This window comes from Perca fluviatilis, chromosome 23 (genome assembly GCF_010015445.1).
Source record: "Perca fluviatilis chromosome 23, GENO_Pfluv_1.0, whole genome shotgun sequence".
Classification (NCBI taxonomy): Eukaryota; Metazoa; Chordata; class Actinopteri; order Perciformes; family Percidae; genus Perca; species Perca fluviatilis.
The window spans coordinates 24811976-24827074 of NC_053134.1; the positions used below are offsets into that span (position 1 = coordinate 24811976).

At 42.3% G+C, this 15099-nt stretch overlaps 1 protein-coding gene across 4 annotated transcripts in view; it reads right to left on the reverse strand.

The window, feature by feature from the left end:
- aldh1l2 (aldehyde dehydrogenase 1 family, member L2) overlaps nucleotides 1-14247 on the reverse strand; it is a 28828-nt gene extending 14581 nt beyond the window's left edge. For 2 of the 4 annotated variants that reach the window (XM_039791858.1, XM_039791856.1), the window contains exons 1-5: nucleotides 14162-14247; nucleotides 9330-9474; nucleotides 5906-6140; nucleotides 2613-2778; nucleotides 564-665 (exon numbers count right to left, since the gene is read on the reverse strand). In XM_039791858.1, coding sequence (XP_039647792.1) covers nucleotides 564-665; nucleotides 2613-2778; nucleotides 5906-6140; nucleotides 9330-9474; nucleotides 14162-14224 — 711 coding nt within the window. In that variant the 5' untranslated portion in view covers nucleotides 14225-14247. Of the gene's footprint in view, nucleotides 1-563; nucleotides 666-2612; nucleotides 2779-5905; nucleotides 6141-9329; nucleotides 9475-11615; nucleotides 11863-14161 lie in introns of those variants that run through there. The other 2 variants (XM_039791859.1, XM_039791857.1) reach the window with 1 other exon arrangement.
- Between the last annotated feature and the right edge of the window lie 852 nt (nucleotides 14248-15099).

Genomic DNA, 15099 nt, shown 5'->3' on the forward strand with positions numbered 1-15099 from the left:
TTTGGAACTGATTTATTATCCAGGCTTATTGTATCTAATTTCTATTGTGTGTAACAGCTGGGGGTGTGGGTGAGAGAGGCTGAGCAAGCTGTCTGTATCTATGTTTTTGTTTGTTATGTAACGCTGTTCTGTTTGAATGTGTTTTATAACTATGTATTTGTGTTTATGGGACCCTCCTCAAAAATGAGATGCTACATCTTAAGGGGCTATCCCTTTCAATAAATTCAAAGTACCTCCAATTTGTACTGAAGTACAGTACTTAGTAAATGTGCTTAGTTACATTCCACCACTGCCCTGAACAAACAACATGTTGGGCTAAGAGTACATTCTCACGCTGTTCTCTGAGGGAAGGTGTTGTTCACTGAGCAGCTGTCCACTGGGACACTGTCTGTGGGAAGCACCTCATCCAGGGTACTGCAACACTCCTGTCCCCACCATTTCATTCAAAACTAATTATGTAAAGAGCGACTTAACGCAGCATTTTAGCTTAAAACACTTGCATTTAAACCCATACCACACAAGCCCTTCCCACCGCGGTCACCCTACGACCACCAACCTCTCACCTTGGCGTTGGATTTCTTCTGAATGCCTTCATAGCTCGCTCCTTCCTCCGTCTGGGGAACTCTTGGGGCCTTTCCATCAGCAATGAGCTTCACCGACTCCACCTGCAGCAGGAAACGAGTGTGAGTGTGACAACTCAGTCTGTGCTGTGTGTCTGTCATTACGTTTACATGCAGCCAATAACACGTTCAAAACCGGAATATTAGCAATAACCCGGTCGCGCACGGCCACGTAAACACCGGCAAAACCCTGAATATGCTCATATTCCGGTTTTTAAAAACCCGATTATGCTACCTGGGTTACCCCTTTTCTAACCCGAAATTTTGGTCATTCGTAAACGTTGTGGCAGCATATCCCCCCAAAAGGAACATTGATTTGTGTTCTGCGCGGTTCTATTCGGCAAGGAATCTTGGTCTTTGAGTAGAGTAACTTCTTGTATGCGCCGGAAAACATAGTTATAATAATAATTATATACTATAATAATATAGTTATATATATATATATATATATATATATGTCAATGCAGAAAACCTGCGCGCAGTATACCGAGAGTAAACAAGAAGTAGAGGTAAACATGGCGAGACGCAGCACAGCACCACACTTTTGGAGCGAGGAGGAAACCAGTTTCTTCATTAGTGTGGTGAAAACCATGAATATAATATAATAATAATATAATATATAATATAAGAAGGTGACCGAAAAGTTATTGCGTCTTAAGCTTGTCCGCAGAGGGAACACAGACGCTAACCGTGGCCGCCAGACGTCGGGGATATTGCCATTTGATTACAAATTCCATGTATACAGGAGTAACTCTCTCTGCTCACGCATGTAAACGGTTTATTCCGAATGTTTCAGAAACCCAAATAATGACCTTAACCTGACCATAACCCGAAAACTGACAGCTTGTAAACGTAGTCTGTGTCATTTATGTTCATTTCTTGCTGAGAAGTTCAAAAGATAGAGAAGGCTAAGTTGGAACTAGGCATTGTGAATGTAAATGGACTGTATTTACTGTATATAGCGCTTTTCTAGTCTTAACAACTACTCAAAGAGCTTTTACATAGTACAGGAACCATTCACACACATTCACACACTGTGGCCGAGGCTGCCACACAAGGTGCCACCTGCATATCAGATGAGCATTCACACACCGATGGCGCAGCATCGGGAGCAATTTGGGGTTTAGTGTCTGCCCCAAGGACATATGGATATGGGACTGCAGGGCCAGGGATCAAACCACCAACCTTCTGATTGGTAGACGACCGCCCTACCTGAGCCACAGCCTCCCTTGTGGGAAAGAGCATGATTTGTCTCTTTACTCAACTTGAAAATGGTTCAATATAAATGCATACTGATCATACACTCTTGATTACAGTCCTTTTGTGATCAAAGGGAGTAGTTCACCCAAAAATATTAAAGTGCTCATATTATGCTCATTTTCAGGTACATAATTGTATTTAGAGGTTATATCAAAATAGGTTTATGTGGTTCAATTTTCAAAAAACACCATATTTTTGTTGTACTGCACATTGCTGCAGCTCCTCTTTTCACCCTGTGTGTTGAGCTCTCTGTTTTAGCTACAGAGTGAGACATCTCACTTCTGTTCCATCTTTGTTGGGAGTCGCACATGCTCAGTACCTAGGTAAGGACTACTAGCCAGTCAGAAGCAGAGTATGAGGGCGTGCCCTGACAGTACCTAGGTAAGGACTACTAGCCAGTCAGAAGCAGAGTATGAGGGCGTGCCCTGACAGTACCTAGGTAAGGACTACTAGCCAGTTAGAAGCAGAGTATAAGGGCGTGCCACGCTAGCAGCTAGGCGAGCATTATAACGTGTGTTACAAAGTGACCCACGTCTGTCTCTGAAGTAAAGGCTGGACTACAATAGAGCTGTTTGGAGCAGTTGGTGAACAGTGTTTTCTGTTTGGGGTGGACTTTGGGCTTTTTCACTTTGTAAACCTATAACATACACAACAAACGATACATAACACAATAAAGGAAAGGAGAAAAAGCCAAAAAGCATAATATGAGCATTTTAAATTCCAGGTGGTTACCATAGCCTTGATGCCCTCTGGGAAGAGGAAGCGGTTGTAGAGTGTGTCCACGGTGTCGGTGGGCTCCACAGCGCACTCCCTCTGCAGCAGGATTGGTCCGGTGTCCAGTCCATCATCAGCCCAGAACACTGTGAATCCAGCTTTCTTATCACCGTGGATCAGGGTCCTGGTGACACACACACATATACAGAAATATAACCAAGCCTTGCGTTGCCATAAACCTCTTTGATATAAGATATAAAGTAGACCATGAGCATGACCAAATGGAGCAGAATCAGATAAAGAAGACATAAAAGCTGATTGGGGCTGATGGAGGGATTGGGGCTGTTGATAAGACATATTCCTTTCTGCCTGCATTGGACTAGTCTGGATCAACTGATCAGGATAAAGCCTGACATACCCCTCTCCTTCCGCTCTGGTGTGTTGCCGTTCTGGAACTTGGCGCCTCTCAAGATGATTGTGATTGCTTTAAAATAAAATGTAAACAACCCAGAGCGTTATTTTTCTCCTATCCCAGAATGTATGTGTGTTGTAGCCAGACCTTACTCCACAACGCTGTGGAGATAGAGCCGGTAATGCAAGACCAGCATTGGAGCAACCTGTCTTCTCCTGCAGGAGGCTGCAGTCATGTTGCTGTCCTTTTTTTTTTTAAACTTTGGACACGGCTAAGCTAGCGGTTTCCCCCAGTAGTCTATGAACCAAGCTAATTTGGTTGAACCGTTGAAAACAAAAGGAAGCTATTCATTGACACACAGTGAACTGTACCGTTCACACAGGAGCAGAGAGATATTAAGGGCGGAGAACAGACGGTCTAGCAAGAGGGAGAGATAAGAAAATCTACTGCTACACAGACAGATAGCAGCAAACCCTCCTCTACCTCCACTCAGGACTCAGGGCCTGGTGAACTATGCCCTTTTAGCCTTTTAGTTTCTCTAAAGTACAGTTTAAAAAACCATTAGAGGAAGATAGCTTGTGTAACTTTTACTTTACAGCACCCACTGTAGCCACAAGTAGAGAAAAGTCATAAAGCCAACACATTTACTCAGTAATGCCAGTTACAATTAGCTAACACAATATCTATCTAAAGTTTGCTAGATTATCTGTCCAATCAGAGTTTTCTCTCGCACGACTATATTGCAGCGGCTCTGTGCGGAGCTTAGCACCGCCCATGACGATTCTGATTGGTTTAAAGAAATGCCATTTAACCAGAGCACCTTTTCCTCCCAAACCCCGAATGCTACAGGGCTGCCAACTCTCACGCACTGGCCGTGAGACACACGCATTTTACCTGTTGAGCCACTTGTGATCGACTAGTTATGCTTTCAGAGACGAGGAGGGGGTTCAAGAGCACCCCGTCTGTTGTATTTTCGAAAGTTTTCTCACATTTGCGACGCTACTTCACAAGCCATCCCAGGACTGTGGTCAAGCCAGCCGACACTCAGATCTCCGTGGTCAAATCAGCCGACGCTGAAATTGTAGTGCGCTCATACAGTATACTAGTACTTTTGGTAAGTGTATTAAATGGCACAGATCGACGGTCTTAGCAAAGTTAGCGGTAAGATACACATAGGACTACTTCCGGTATTCAAAATAAGGTGTTAAAGTTTATATATAAAGTACACATAAAAATAAGATTAGTGGATTATATTTCAAATTTCTTTTGCTGTATACATTGAGATTTTACAAAGTAATTGTCCCACATTTCTACCGTAAAAAAGTCGAGGTGCTAAAAAACTATTTTGCTCCATAAATCCAGTCAATGACTAAAATATTTGAGTTGACATCTCTGAATACACCAATAATTAAAATCTAACAATTTAACTGTATGAATATGGAGGTTTTTCCAAGTAAAGTCCAACATTTTTACTGTAAAATTAATCTGAAATTGTAGTTGCAATAAAACAATGTTGCTCCATAATTCCAGACAATGACTGATATATTTGAGTTAAGGACATCACTGACTGCACCCATAATGAAAATAAAACATTTTACTGTTCTCATTCTTTAGAATTTCAGTGGTCCTAGTAGATCCCTTTGATAGACCAATGTTAATTTAACCTTGGGACCCTGGTCCCAGAACTGAGAACTACTGTGTGTGTGTGTGTGTGTGTGTGTGTGTGAGAAAATATTTATAATAATTTTTGTTGTACAGTAATGATGCTGAATGAGCAAAAAAAAGTTGGCAGCCCTGATGCTATTTGGAGTAGCCAGAGCCTCCTTCAGCACGCTTTGAAAGAGGGTCTGGCAAAGCGAGACAAGTAATTAATAACCTGGCCGAGCAGGGTCAACTGCCAAACCTGTTGGCACAGCCCTTCTTTTTTGTTTGCCCCAAGTAAATTGGAACATTAATGGCAGGACTAGGGGGGATATGCCCCCCACCCCCCAAAATATTTAGAAGAGGTAGATTTGTCCCCCTCAAAAAAAATATGAAAAACAACCCACTCCCCAAAAGAGGTAAAGATAACTGTTCAGCACTGTAACTTGTGCTGGGATACTGGGATCTTCATTGCCGTGCATAGGTGGGATCCCAGCCCCCTCGGGCTTGGACCCCTAATTAATAATTATAATAATAATTTCCTTAATGCAAATGAAGACATTTGCACCATAAATGTATGCTCAAAAGGCACAAATTGTTGCATACAAACTCACCAGCATGCAGGAAATGGAAGTGTTTGGAAGCACAACATATTACGCAGGACCAGACCCCCCGGTTATGATGTGCCCCCCGCAATATTGAAAGAAAACCTGTGCCCTTGACGTCACGGTTGTCATTCCTTTACTACGGTGAACCCATGCTGGGCAGGGAGCCAAAGCAAAGTTCCAGCAGTGATGTCCTTATAACGCTAACCGTCGGGGCAAGGGTAAAGTAAAAAGAAATCTCTATTTCTACACCACTAACAAGACTCAAAATAGCACCACACTTCCACAGTAGCATAATGAGGGTCGCTACATGTAAACTCAAGCATTGAGAACTTTGTAAGTGTACAGACGGTTTATTAAAAAGATAGTTTAGAAAGACTGTACCGTTCACGTATACAGGCAGGCGCCATCTTGGGAAAACAGTCACGACCAGTTGAACGACGAACGCCGTGCTTGAGCTATGTTACTGGTTACTGGTTACACGGCGTTCGTCGTTCGACTGATCGTGACTGTTTTCCCAAGATGGCGTAAATAGAACTGACCCTCTGCTTCCTACAAGCTCAGGGTGAAACGTGGTCTGACATCTCTCTGGTATCAAAGCTATTTTATCGGAGGACGACGTCCGCCACTACTGCCTAACCCCTCCTCCTCACCAGTTAATAGCCGAGGCTCCTCTGTGCAGGGGCAGGAGGGAGGGGTGGTAGATGATGGAGCCGTGCCTGGGGTTGTCGATGACGTTCATGGGGATGAACTGAGAGCAGAAGGGCAGGACGTTGAGCTCGGCGCCCACCGCCTTGTAGGCATCCACCACCTCCTGGATGGGCTTCCCCTTGACCCGCCAGCGGGGGAACTTGAACACCGGCGTCCCGTCCTTCTCCGCCGCCACCGCTGACAGAGAAGAGGAGAGTTTACTGATAAGTTTAGAAAGCAGAAAAGAAGTGCAACAGGGAATCTGGAGGCCACGGTTGGAGCCTTTACCCCAAGTGCAGCAGATTTTAAATTGATTGCGGGCATTCTTAGAGGAGATACTGGATTTCTTTAGGCTGATACTGATATTTTAGTGTTTATAAATTCTAATAAGGATGGATCAATATTTAAATTTAATTTTCAAGAAATCTTACATTGGGTTATTAAAGAATTGTGACCATGTATGTACTACATCACATTATGTGTAATGGGACACTGCTTCTAAATAACCTCAAACTTCTTTGGCATTGCTGTACCATAGAATTTCAAACATTATATTAGTAATCGTCCAACATATATGCTGTTACCAATATCAGTCCAGCAGATTTATTGCTCTAGTTCTACTTCATACTTCAGTTCATTTAAATCTTTATATAATTGCTCAAACTTGCAATGCATGTGTAAGAAAGTCTGTTTTTTTAAACTTGGGCTCTTCAGCGATATGAGATCTGACTGCAAGGAAATGTCCGAATCCATGTCACAGTTTCCACAGTGTTAATTCAGGCTATACCAACTGTCTTTTCAGTTTCACTTTTCAACATTGTAGCTTGTGAATGCAACGCTTTTTGGTCCATTTTACATTGTCCTTTCCTAGTGTTGTTAAATGCAACCAAGAAGGAAAGTTGTGAAAAAGGCCTCTGCTTGTTACACTACATGACCATTATGACAAAAACACCGGTAACTAATTGTTCTCTGTGAAGGGCCATTTAGATAGCAGACAGTCAACCTCCACTGAGCATACTGTAGATACTAACTAAGACTACAATGGGAGGACTACTGTACTGCAGGTATTTTTAATACCGCTATATGTGCATTTTGAAAATCACAGTATCATTCCTATGTTGGTCTCCCTGAAGGGCTAGAAATATCTAAACTCGAGTGGGCTCAGACACAGAAGGTACTAGAATCGAAGTGAATTGAATATTGGCTCCAAATCCTCAAGAAAAGAGGAAGACAGGCAGAGGTCAAGAGGTAATTAAAAAAATTAAAGTAATTGCATCATACCAAAGAGCGCGGCCCGATTTTGTAGACTTTTCACCTTAGAGCTAGGGCTGGGTATCATTCAAAAATGTTCGATATAGTGACTTAGATACAGGTTCCTGAATGATACTTGTTTTGATACCAATAAACAACAAATTACAACATTATACACAGCATACAAATCTTTTTATTTATATTTCAGCTACTACTACTTGAGCCCCGTCTCTGTGTGTAACGTAAAGTTTTTTCTGCATGCCTTTATGACGTGCAACGTTGGACAGCCAATCACCAGCATTATTAGATATTAGTAGAAGCGTTCTGCATGCTGATTGGCTCACTGACTCTGATGAGATTCAAGCCATAGTGCATAGTTTCTGTCGCCCCCCCATGAGGAATTCTAAGTAATGAACATAGTCCTACTGAGAATTCCAGAGATAGTTGTGTGGAGCTGATAGTCTTAATTAGCCTTGTAGCAACTCATTTGGCAATGGCTTGAATGTAACGGGCGTTCATTAATATCAAAAAGTTACGCACTAAAGCTTTAACTCCTTAGGTATTGAAATTGGGTATTGAATGACGAGGCATTTTTCGATACTCAATACTTTAGAGGCAATTTGGTCGGTTCCTAAAGAGAATTGAGTCGGGTACCCAGCCCTACTCAGAGCTGCGTCTCTGGGCCACACAGGGCCTCTCCCCAAACAGACAATGGAGCCACTATCCCGCAGCTAACGCAGGATAAAGGCCTGTCTTTGTCCAGGAGCACTGTGGAGTCAACATGCATCTACCTCAGCCACAGAACAGGCCTGTGATGACCCATAGAAATCCCAGGACATAGGATCATCAGAGGCCGTCCACACATCCGAGATGTTCTGTCTTGTTTTGTTTTTTTTGTACAAACCCAATACAAAATTTTATTCTGTTCCATTTTTGTGTAATTTCTTATGGTGTAATTAGTGAACCAGATGGTACAACCATTTATACTTTAGAAGAAATTGAATTACCAAACCGTTTTAGTCTCATTTTATCCTGATATCCTCTTTCCTGTTGACTGATTAAGTTCCTATTGTTTTACCCGATCAACAACTTTAAGTGTCTCCTGATTTAATTATGTCTGCCTTTGCTTTAGTTTAGCGTTAAAACAAACCATTTGCTTGGGTCACTGTTAGTGAGACCTTTTGTTTTAGGGCAGGAGCCAAACTCCAGCAGAGTTCACACTTTATTCAATTTAACGGCCGTCCAAACCGGTTCCAGTGTGTTCACACCTCATTTAAACAAAGGGCCACTTTTCAATAGTTTGAGCAGACAGTATTGGGTCTATGTACTGTAAATCTACTCAGAAAGTTTTGTGAATGAATGCCTGTTGATATTGTGTTGCTTTCTGTAACCTTGTATAAAACCCTGACCAGAAAACTCATTCTGGTCAGAGAGAACCCTACAGCTTCTTGTGAGCTTCTTTCTCCACTGCACAGTGAATAAAACTCTTCTGAACCAGCCACTGGATTGGACTTGAGAGATCTTTTTCTTCCACAATACACATGGCCACATCTTATGTTAACTACTGTAGGTTTTAATTTGCTATATAGACTATTTCATATTAAGCTTTAACCTAGGCAATGAGCTATAACCTAGGAAATGAGCTATAACCTAGGAAATGAGCTATAACCTAGGAAATGAGCCTGTTTCTGGCCTTTCTATTTTATCCCCACTTCTGTAAGCCTCCTGCTTGTTGTTGTCACATTGTCGGGGAGTTCATCCAGGTAAACACTCCTATGAGCGCAGAATTCCGGAGTTCCTTCCTTTACCTCGTTGGTCCATCAACAGGACTGCACTAGCATCTTTGAGTTCATAGTTTTGATTTGACAGCCTACCGAACCAACTTTAGTGTTCAGTTCGCTCTCATCAGCATCATTTCCAGCTGCAGCAGGCAACTTCTTTCAGTGGAAAAAAACAAACAAAAAAAAGAAAGTCCTGCACACTGCTCTTGCTGCAGCATCACCACTTATTACCTGTAATAATTCCACAGCAAAATTTGGAATTGTTACAGCTCTACCTGGAAGACAGTAATGTGCACTCACTCAAGTCAGAGAGAAGGATAGAACCAACAGGTAAGAGAGAAGGGGGTTAACTCACCCAGGGGGTCGGCCTTGCCATCCTTGTCGGGGACTGTGAACACACCCACCACCTTGTGACCCTGCTTCCTCAGGTTGCTGTACACCTCCTGGCCGAACACGCTCTGGCCAATTATAGCTAGTTTGAGCTTATTCTGGTAATAATTCTGAAAAGGAGAGCAAACACATTTCAGCTTTTCCCAGTGTAAATCTGCAGTACTGGAAATGATGGAAATACTCATCCACAGTTTGTCTCATTCATGCTGCAGTGCTTTTGTATCTTTGTCTGTACACAGAGCTCTTGCTCTTGCACTTTTCTGACCTTGTTAGTTCCATGGATGTAATGCAACTGACAATGGAAAAGCTAATGCAGAGTGGGCAACTGCAGGAGAGTGCCTTCAGCATTCAGGGGGCCACAGGGGTCCACAAGCCCCAACTCTTAAAGGGGCACTCCAGAAATGTTGTTTTGCACTTAAAGCAACACTAGAGAACTTTTCCCGCTTTCTACTTTTCTTTTCCCACTTTCTACTCAGCCGTCATTCAGTCTGCCATCTGCACCTCCATCACTGTCTGGTTTGGGTCAGCCACCAGACGGGACAGGGCCAGACTGCAACGGACAATTAGGGCTGCAGAGAGGATCATTGGAGCTGACCTTCTCTCCATCCAGGACCTGTACCAGTCCAGGGTCAGGAAAAGGGCAGCAAAAATCTCTGCAGACCCCTCACATCCTGGTCACAAACTGTTCAACCTCCTTCCCTCTGGTAGGCGATACGGAGCACTGTTCGCCAAAACAAGCCGACACAGAGACAGTTTCTTTCCCCAAGCAGTCACTCTGTTGAACGCTCAGAAATAGCCCCCACCCTCGCACTAAACAAAGTCAATCAACACTGTTCTGCTCATCTACCTCACGTATATTTCAAGCTTATAATTAAAATATTTTTTTGTTTTTATATTTAAATCTTAATTCTCAGACTATACTGATATTGCACTATTCTTCCCCTCTCTTCAATTGTTTTTTTGTAATGTAATTTGTAAATTATATTGTATTGTTATGCTGTATACTTACCTGTATTTTTTGTATATTTCTTACTGTACTTTCCGTTTTTATTCTTATATGTTAAGTGAGTGTTGTACTTTGAGAGCGAAGATTAACCGGAGTCAAATTCCTTGACTGTTTACGCAAACCTTAAGTTTGTCCATATAATTATCAATTCATTGGGTGGTGATGGTGCAGTGGATATGACACATGCCTTTGGTGTGGGAGTTCTGGGTTCAATTCCCACTGTGATACATCAACCAAGGTGTCCCTGAGCAAGGCACTTAACCCCTAGTTGCTCCAGGGCAACCTCTGACGTATATAGATCGTAAGTCGCTTTTGGATAAAAGCGTCGGCTAAATGACATGTAATAATTCATTGAATTGTTATAAGTAGCCTATGTAATAAACGTATGAGTGTATAAACACATGAACTGAAATGAGCTGGTGTGGGGGGGGGCATGCTTCCCAGGGCCCACAAGTCCACCTCTGAACAACTGGTCATTGGATCTTTGCTGTTGGGATTAAAGCCAGCTCTCTGAGAAAAACTATTGGCCGCTGACAGAGAGCACAGCCCTAATTCAGTGTTAGAGGTTCAAGTGTCTCCCTCCCATCTGACTGTACCAGCACATGTGTTAAGGGAGGAGGTTTCAGGTTCCCCATGCTCAAATCATATGAATGCTCGTGTAGTGCTGGAGACACTGTCTCGGGCTGCTTTTTGCAATGTCCTTCATAATGCATTTAAAGCCATTTAATCCGAGCGACGACCTACAGTAAGGTAGCTCCAAACACACTGGGGCTATTACAGTGCAAAACATTCCCCCAAAATAATGAATGAATGAATGAATGCATAGGTACAGCCCTGCAGTAGCCAAACTACAGTATTTAAGCCGCTATAGCGGTTTACAGTGTGGAGCTCATATGCTGATGCAACTCTTCCAGATATTGTACAGTAGGCTAGCGTAAACGGAGAGAGAGAGAGAGAGGCGAGCGGTCAGTAACGTGGCAAGCTGGCACTGACACACCATCATTTTTTTTGCTCTGTTTGTTGAAAATATGGCAGCAGAGTGACTACTGCTACTAATGACCTGGATATGAACTGTGACTCACTGAACCGTTATCAGACCCGAGCCTGGCTCAGTCTTCTTCGTGTCACCACGACCTGACACGCTATTAGAATGTATGCTACTGCTACATTATGGATTTTGTTTTTGTTTTAATGCAACATTAAGTATCGAAAGCACTACGGTGTAGCAAAAGCAACGTTACTCACGGACGAGGTGGAGAATTTCCTTAAGACTTGGCTCGCCGTCCACAACATAATGGCGGTGTTTTATATATAAAAATGTATGTAAAAAAAAAAATAAATCCAAATGCTGCAGAGTTTTGTCCGACCCGCTGCTGAGGTCTGTGCGCTGCTGGCCACACACACCTGCTTCTGTGGGAGTATCAGTGTGTGTGTGACTGCGTGAGTCAGAGGCGGTGCTGTGTGCTTTGCTATGGGCTCGCCACAGCCAGCATGGATGTACTGTAGCAGACAGAGTACGTGCTGCTTGGAACCGTACGTGCGCGGTCACGCGGCGCCTACGTTACTACTGCCTCGACCGCGCGGTCACGCGTGGATATTCCCACTGTCTATGGATATTCCTAACAATCTTGCAGCGTTAGCAGAGACGAATAGAGAATCTTCGTCTTTGCAAATGACGCTATGTTACTGTAGCAATGCAAACAAATTGACTTAATTATTGGTTAGGTGTTTATATTTGTTAAATTATTTTATTCATAAGCCAACTAAAGATTTGCTAGCCTAAATCAAAATTTGAATAGGCATTTAAAAAAAAAGAGGTAGCCTATTTAACTTGAAAAAATCTAAAAAGGTTTATTAATATGTAGGCTTTTTTAACAACTTGTTAAGCAAGACAGCAGCGTCTTAAGCTATGCCACTTGTACATGGCTAATATTCATGTTTCCAACAAACACCATACACTATAAAACTGGGCAAACACCTAACTAGTAGCCATTAGCCAGTGTTTGCTAACAATAGCTAAATAAAGTTGCTGACATGCTAATAAAGTACCCACATTGCCAGACCTACAAGATTAGCAAAAACAATTTTTGTGAGCATTTCTAAAGAGCTGGGCTCAGATATCACAATGAAAAGTATTTTAGGTACAGTGCTCTTTTGCGACACTTTTTCCATTTCCATTTTATTGCAGTTTTACAACACTTTGGCCTTGGCAGAATTCACCAGCTGTACACCGGCCCACACTCCCACACAGAACAAGCTGTGATCAAACACACATCTGTCACCCCCCCACCCCCACACACACACACATACAACTGCCCACAAAAAACACAAAATCTGTGATCGACCTCGCGGTCTTTTGAGGAAAGCCGTGAACGCGCATCTATCCAAATTACTTCAGCCTGGCTCAACCTAGTCGCTCCTCCTCATCCTGGCTCGGCCTTCGTGAAACGCACCAAGCCAGGCTGCACAGATTAGACTAGGTCGAGCCTCGCTTTACCGGTTATCCTGGATTTATATATTCTGCTTTTGTGAAACAGTCCTCTGCACCACAAAACATAACAAACAAGTGTTCCAGCCAATAACCGACAAGAAGGACTTGGGGGTGGGGGTTGGGTGGGGGAGGGGACAGGATGATGAGGAGGGAGGGGTGAGCTAGCCTATGTTTGGTTTGACAATACTTGGAACGTCAACAAGAAGTGAGGTCACCTGACATCGCTTAGAGCACCTTTACATATGTTTTGGTGTTTAAATGTCATGTGTTCTGGCTCCCTCCATCTTTTTGCACGCAGTATCTCAAACTATATTTGCTCTCCATGTACAAAACTAAATAGCACTGATTTGTAAAGAGGACTTTCTACAACCTAAAAGCATCAAAGACCATTCAAACATATAGACAGTCCTCTCAGAAATCTGACTGGACACAATCAAGCTTTGGGACAGGACACTCATCAACATGGGAACTTGTTGATGAACTCAGAGCTTCTTGGCTGTTAGACACCGAGGTGTTCAAACATTCAATAAACATGCACACTTTTTTTAAGACAGTTTTCATGCAGTAACTTTGTATATAGGACAGGTTATGCATCCAATTTGGATACAGATGACATGGGCAATAAATACAATGTATTACAACATTTAAATTCTTGTTATTCATTTAAACATTTTCATACAAATTCAGTTTAACAATGACACAACTGTAAGGGTTCATTTTTATGCAGCCAGTGTTTATTTCTCTTAAACACTTGTTGCACAGTAGAAAATCTACACCTCAATTTGAGATTGTCGAGAAATGTCATTGTTAACAAATAAATCCACATTCACATTAATCTTGATTAAATATCATTTGCAGTACTTAAAATGGAGCGTCCTGAATGTTACATGTTTTCTTAACTGTATGTAAAACGTGAAAGTGTTTACTTCGGGAAAAAAGAGCACAATTCAACTCGGAAACATAATTCTTTGTACATTCCACTTTATAGACCACCTCACATGGAAGATCTGGCTGCATAGTTGACCTCTTCTTTATCTCTACGACTTTAAAGACCTCATAGGGGGGAATCAGCACTTCTGCTTGATTCTCAAGTTTAGAATAGAGGGAGAAATCTGCTCCCATGCACGTGAAAATCTTAAAGCATGACTTGTCTCCAAACCTCTCTGCTTTGCCGTAACGACCCGGTGAGGCTGAGATAATAAACCCTAAATAAAGTAGTTTTATTTAAACAGGTATTTATTTTAAACATGTAATCAAAAAAATGCACAGCCAACAATGGTATTGAATATAATATGCTTACTACTTCCTGTTGACGGTGTGCAGGGGCCTCTGGGTTGACGATGCAGATTACTGGGGTTGTCATCTTCACTCATAGATACTGAAATACACTTACAGTAACAGCACATTATTAGTTTTATTTGAACGTATTCAGTTTCTAATATGACAATGCATGTTATTGTACACAGCGAGGAGGAAGTGTCAGAGCAGGATGGCAACGGCTCAGCCTGATTACAGCTCTTCAGATGAAGATAACTTGGAGGTAGACTTTGTATAACTAAATAAGGTGACATGTTATCCACTTTTCAGCCCATTTCCCTCTGGCAAAGTTTGTATGCCATCTTTACACTCAAAATCAGTTAAAAATCCTTTGCCCCAAAAGTTGCCAGTAAAACATGTCTATCTGACAATTCCTATTGGATGAAATGCATTCCTGAGATGGCACATGCTGTCACAGCATGAACAGAAACATGAATGAGGTTAGTAATATGTAAAACGTTAATGTTTAACAGTAACTTTATTCTACAACATGATTTTTCAACCAGTAGTCATGGAATTGAATGACAACTAGGCCGACTAAAGCTTTGTCTGTCCTGACAGTACTATAATGAGGGATTCTTTCACTCTGGTGACTGTCTTTACAGCCATCTGAAGGCAGCATTTCTTTGGAGAGGGGGAGGGGAAGACGTCCTGGGCCACTATCCAAGTTTAGGAAATCGCCCCGGTCTACTATAACGTTATTCGATAGAAATATTGCCGTAACGTTAGTGTTTAACAAATAAAATAGCCTAATTTAAAAGGCCTCCGAGTAACGTTAACGTAGGTCGAGGACGGAGATTTGACCGAGACACTGACATTTAGCTAACTAACGTTAGCTAGCGGTAGGGGCTGGTACCACTTTATACAGAGATGAGTGCGCCTGAGCCAAGGGCGTCCAAAAAGTGATTAACTGCTATGAGA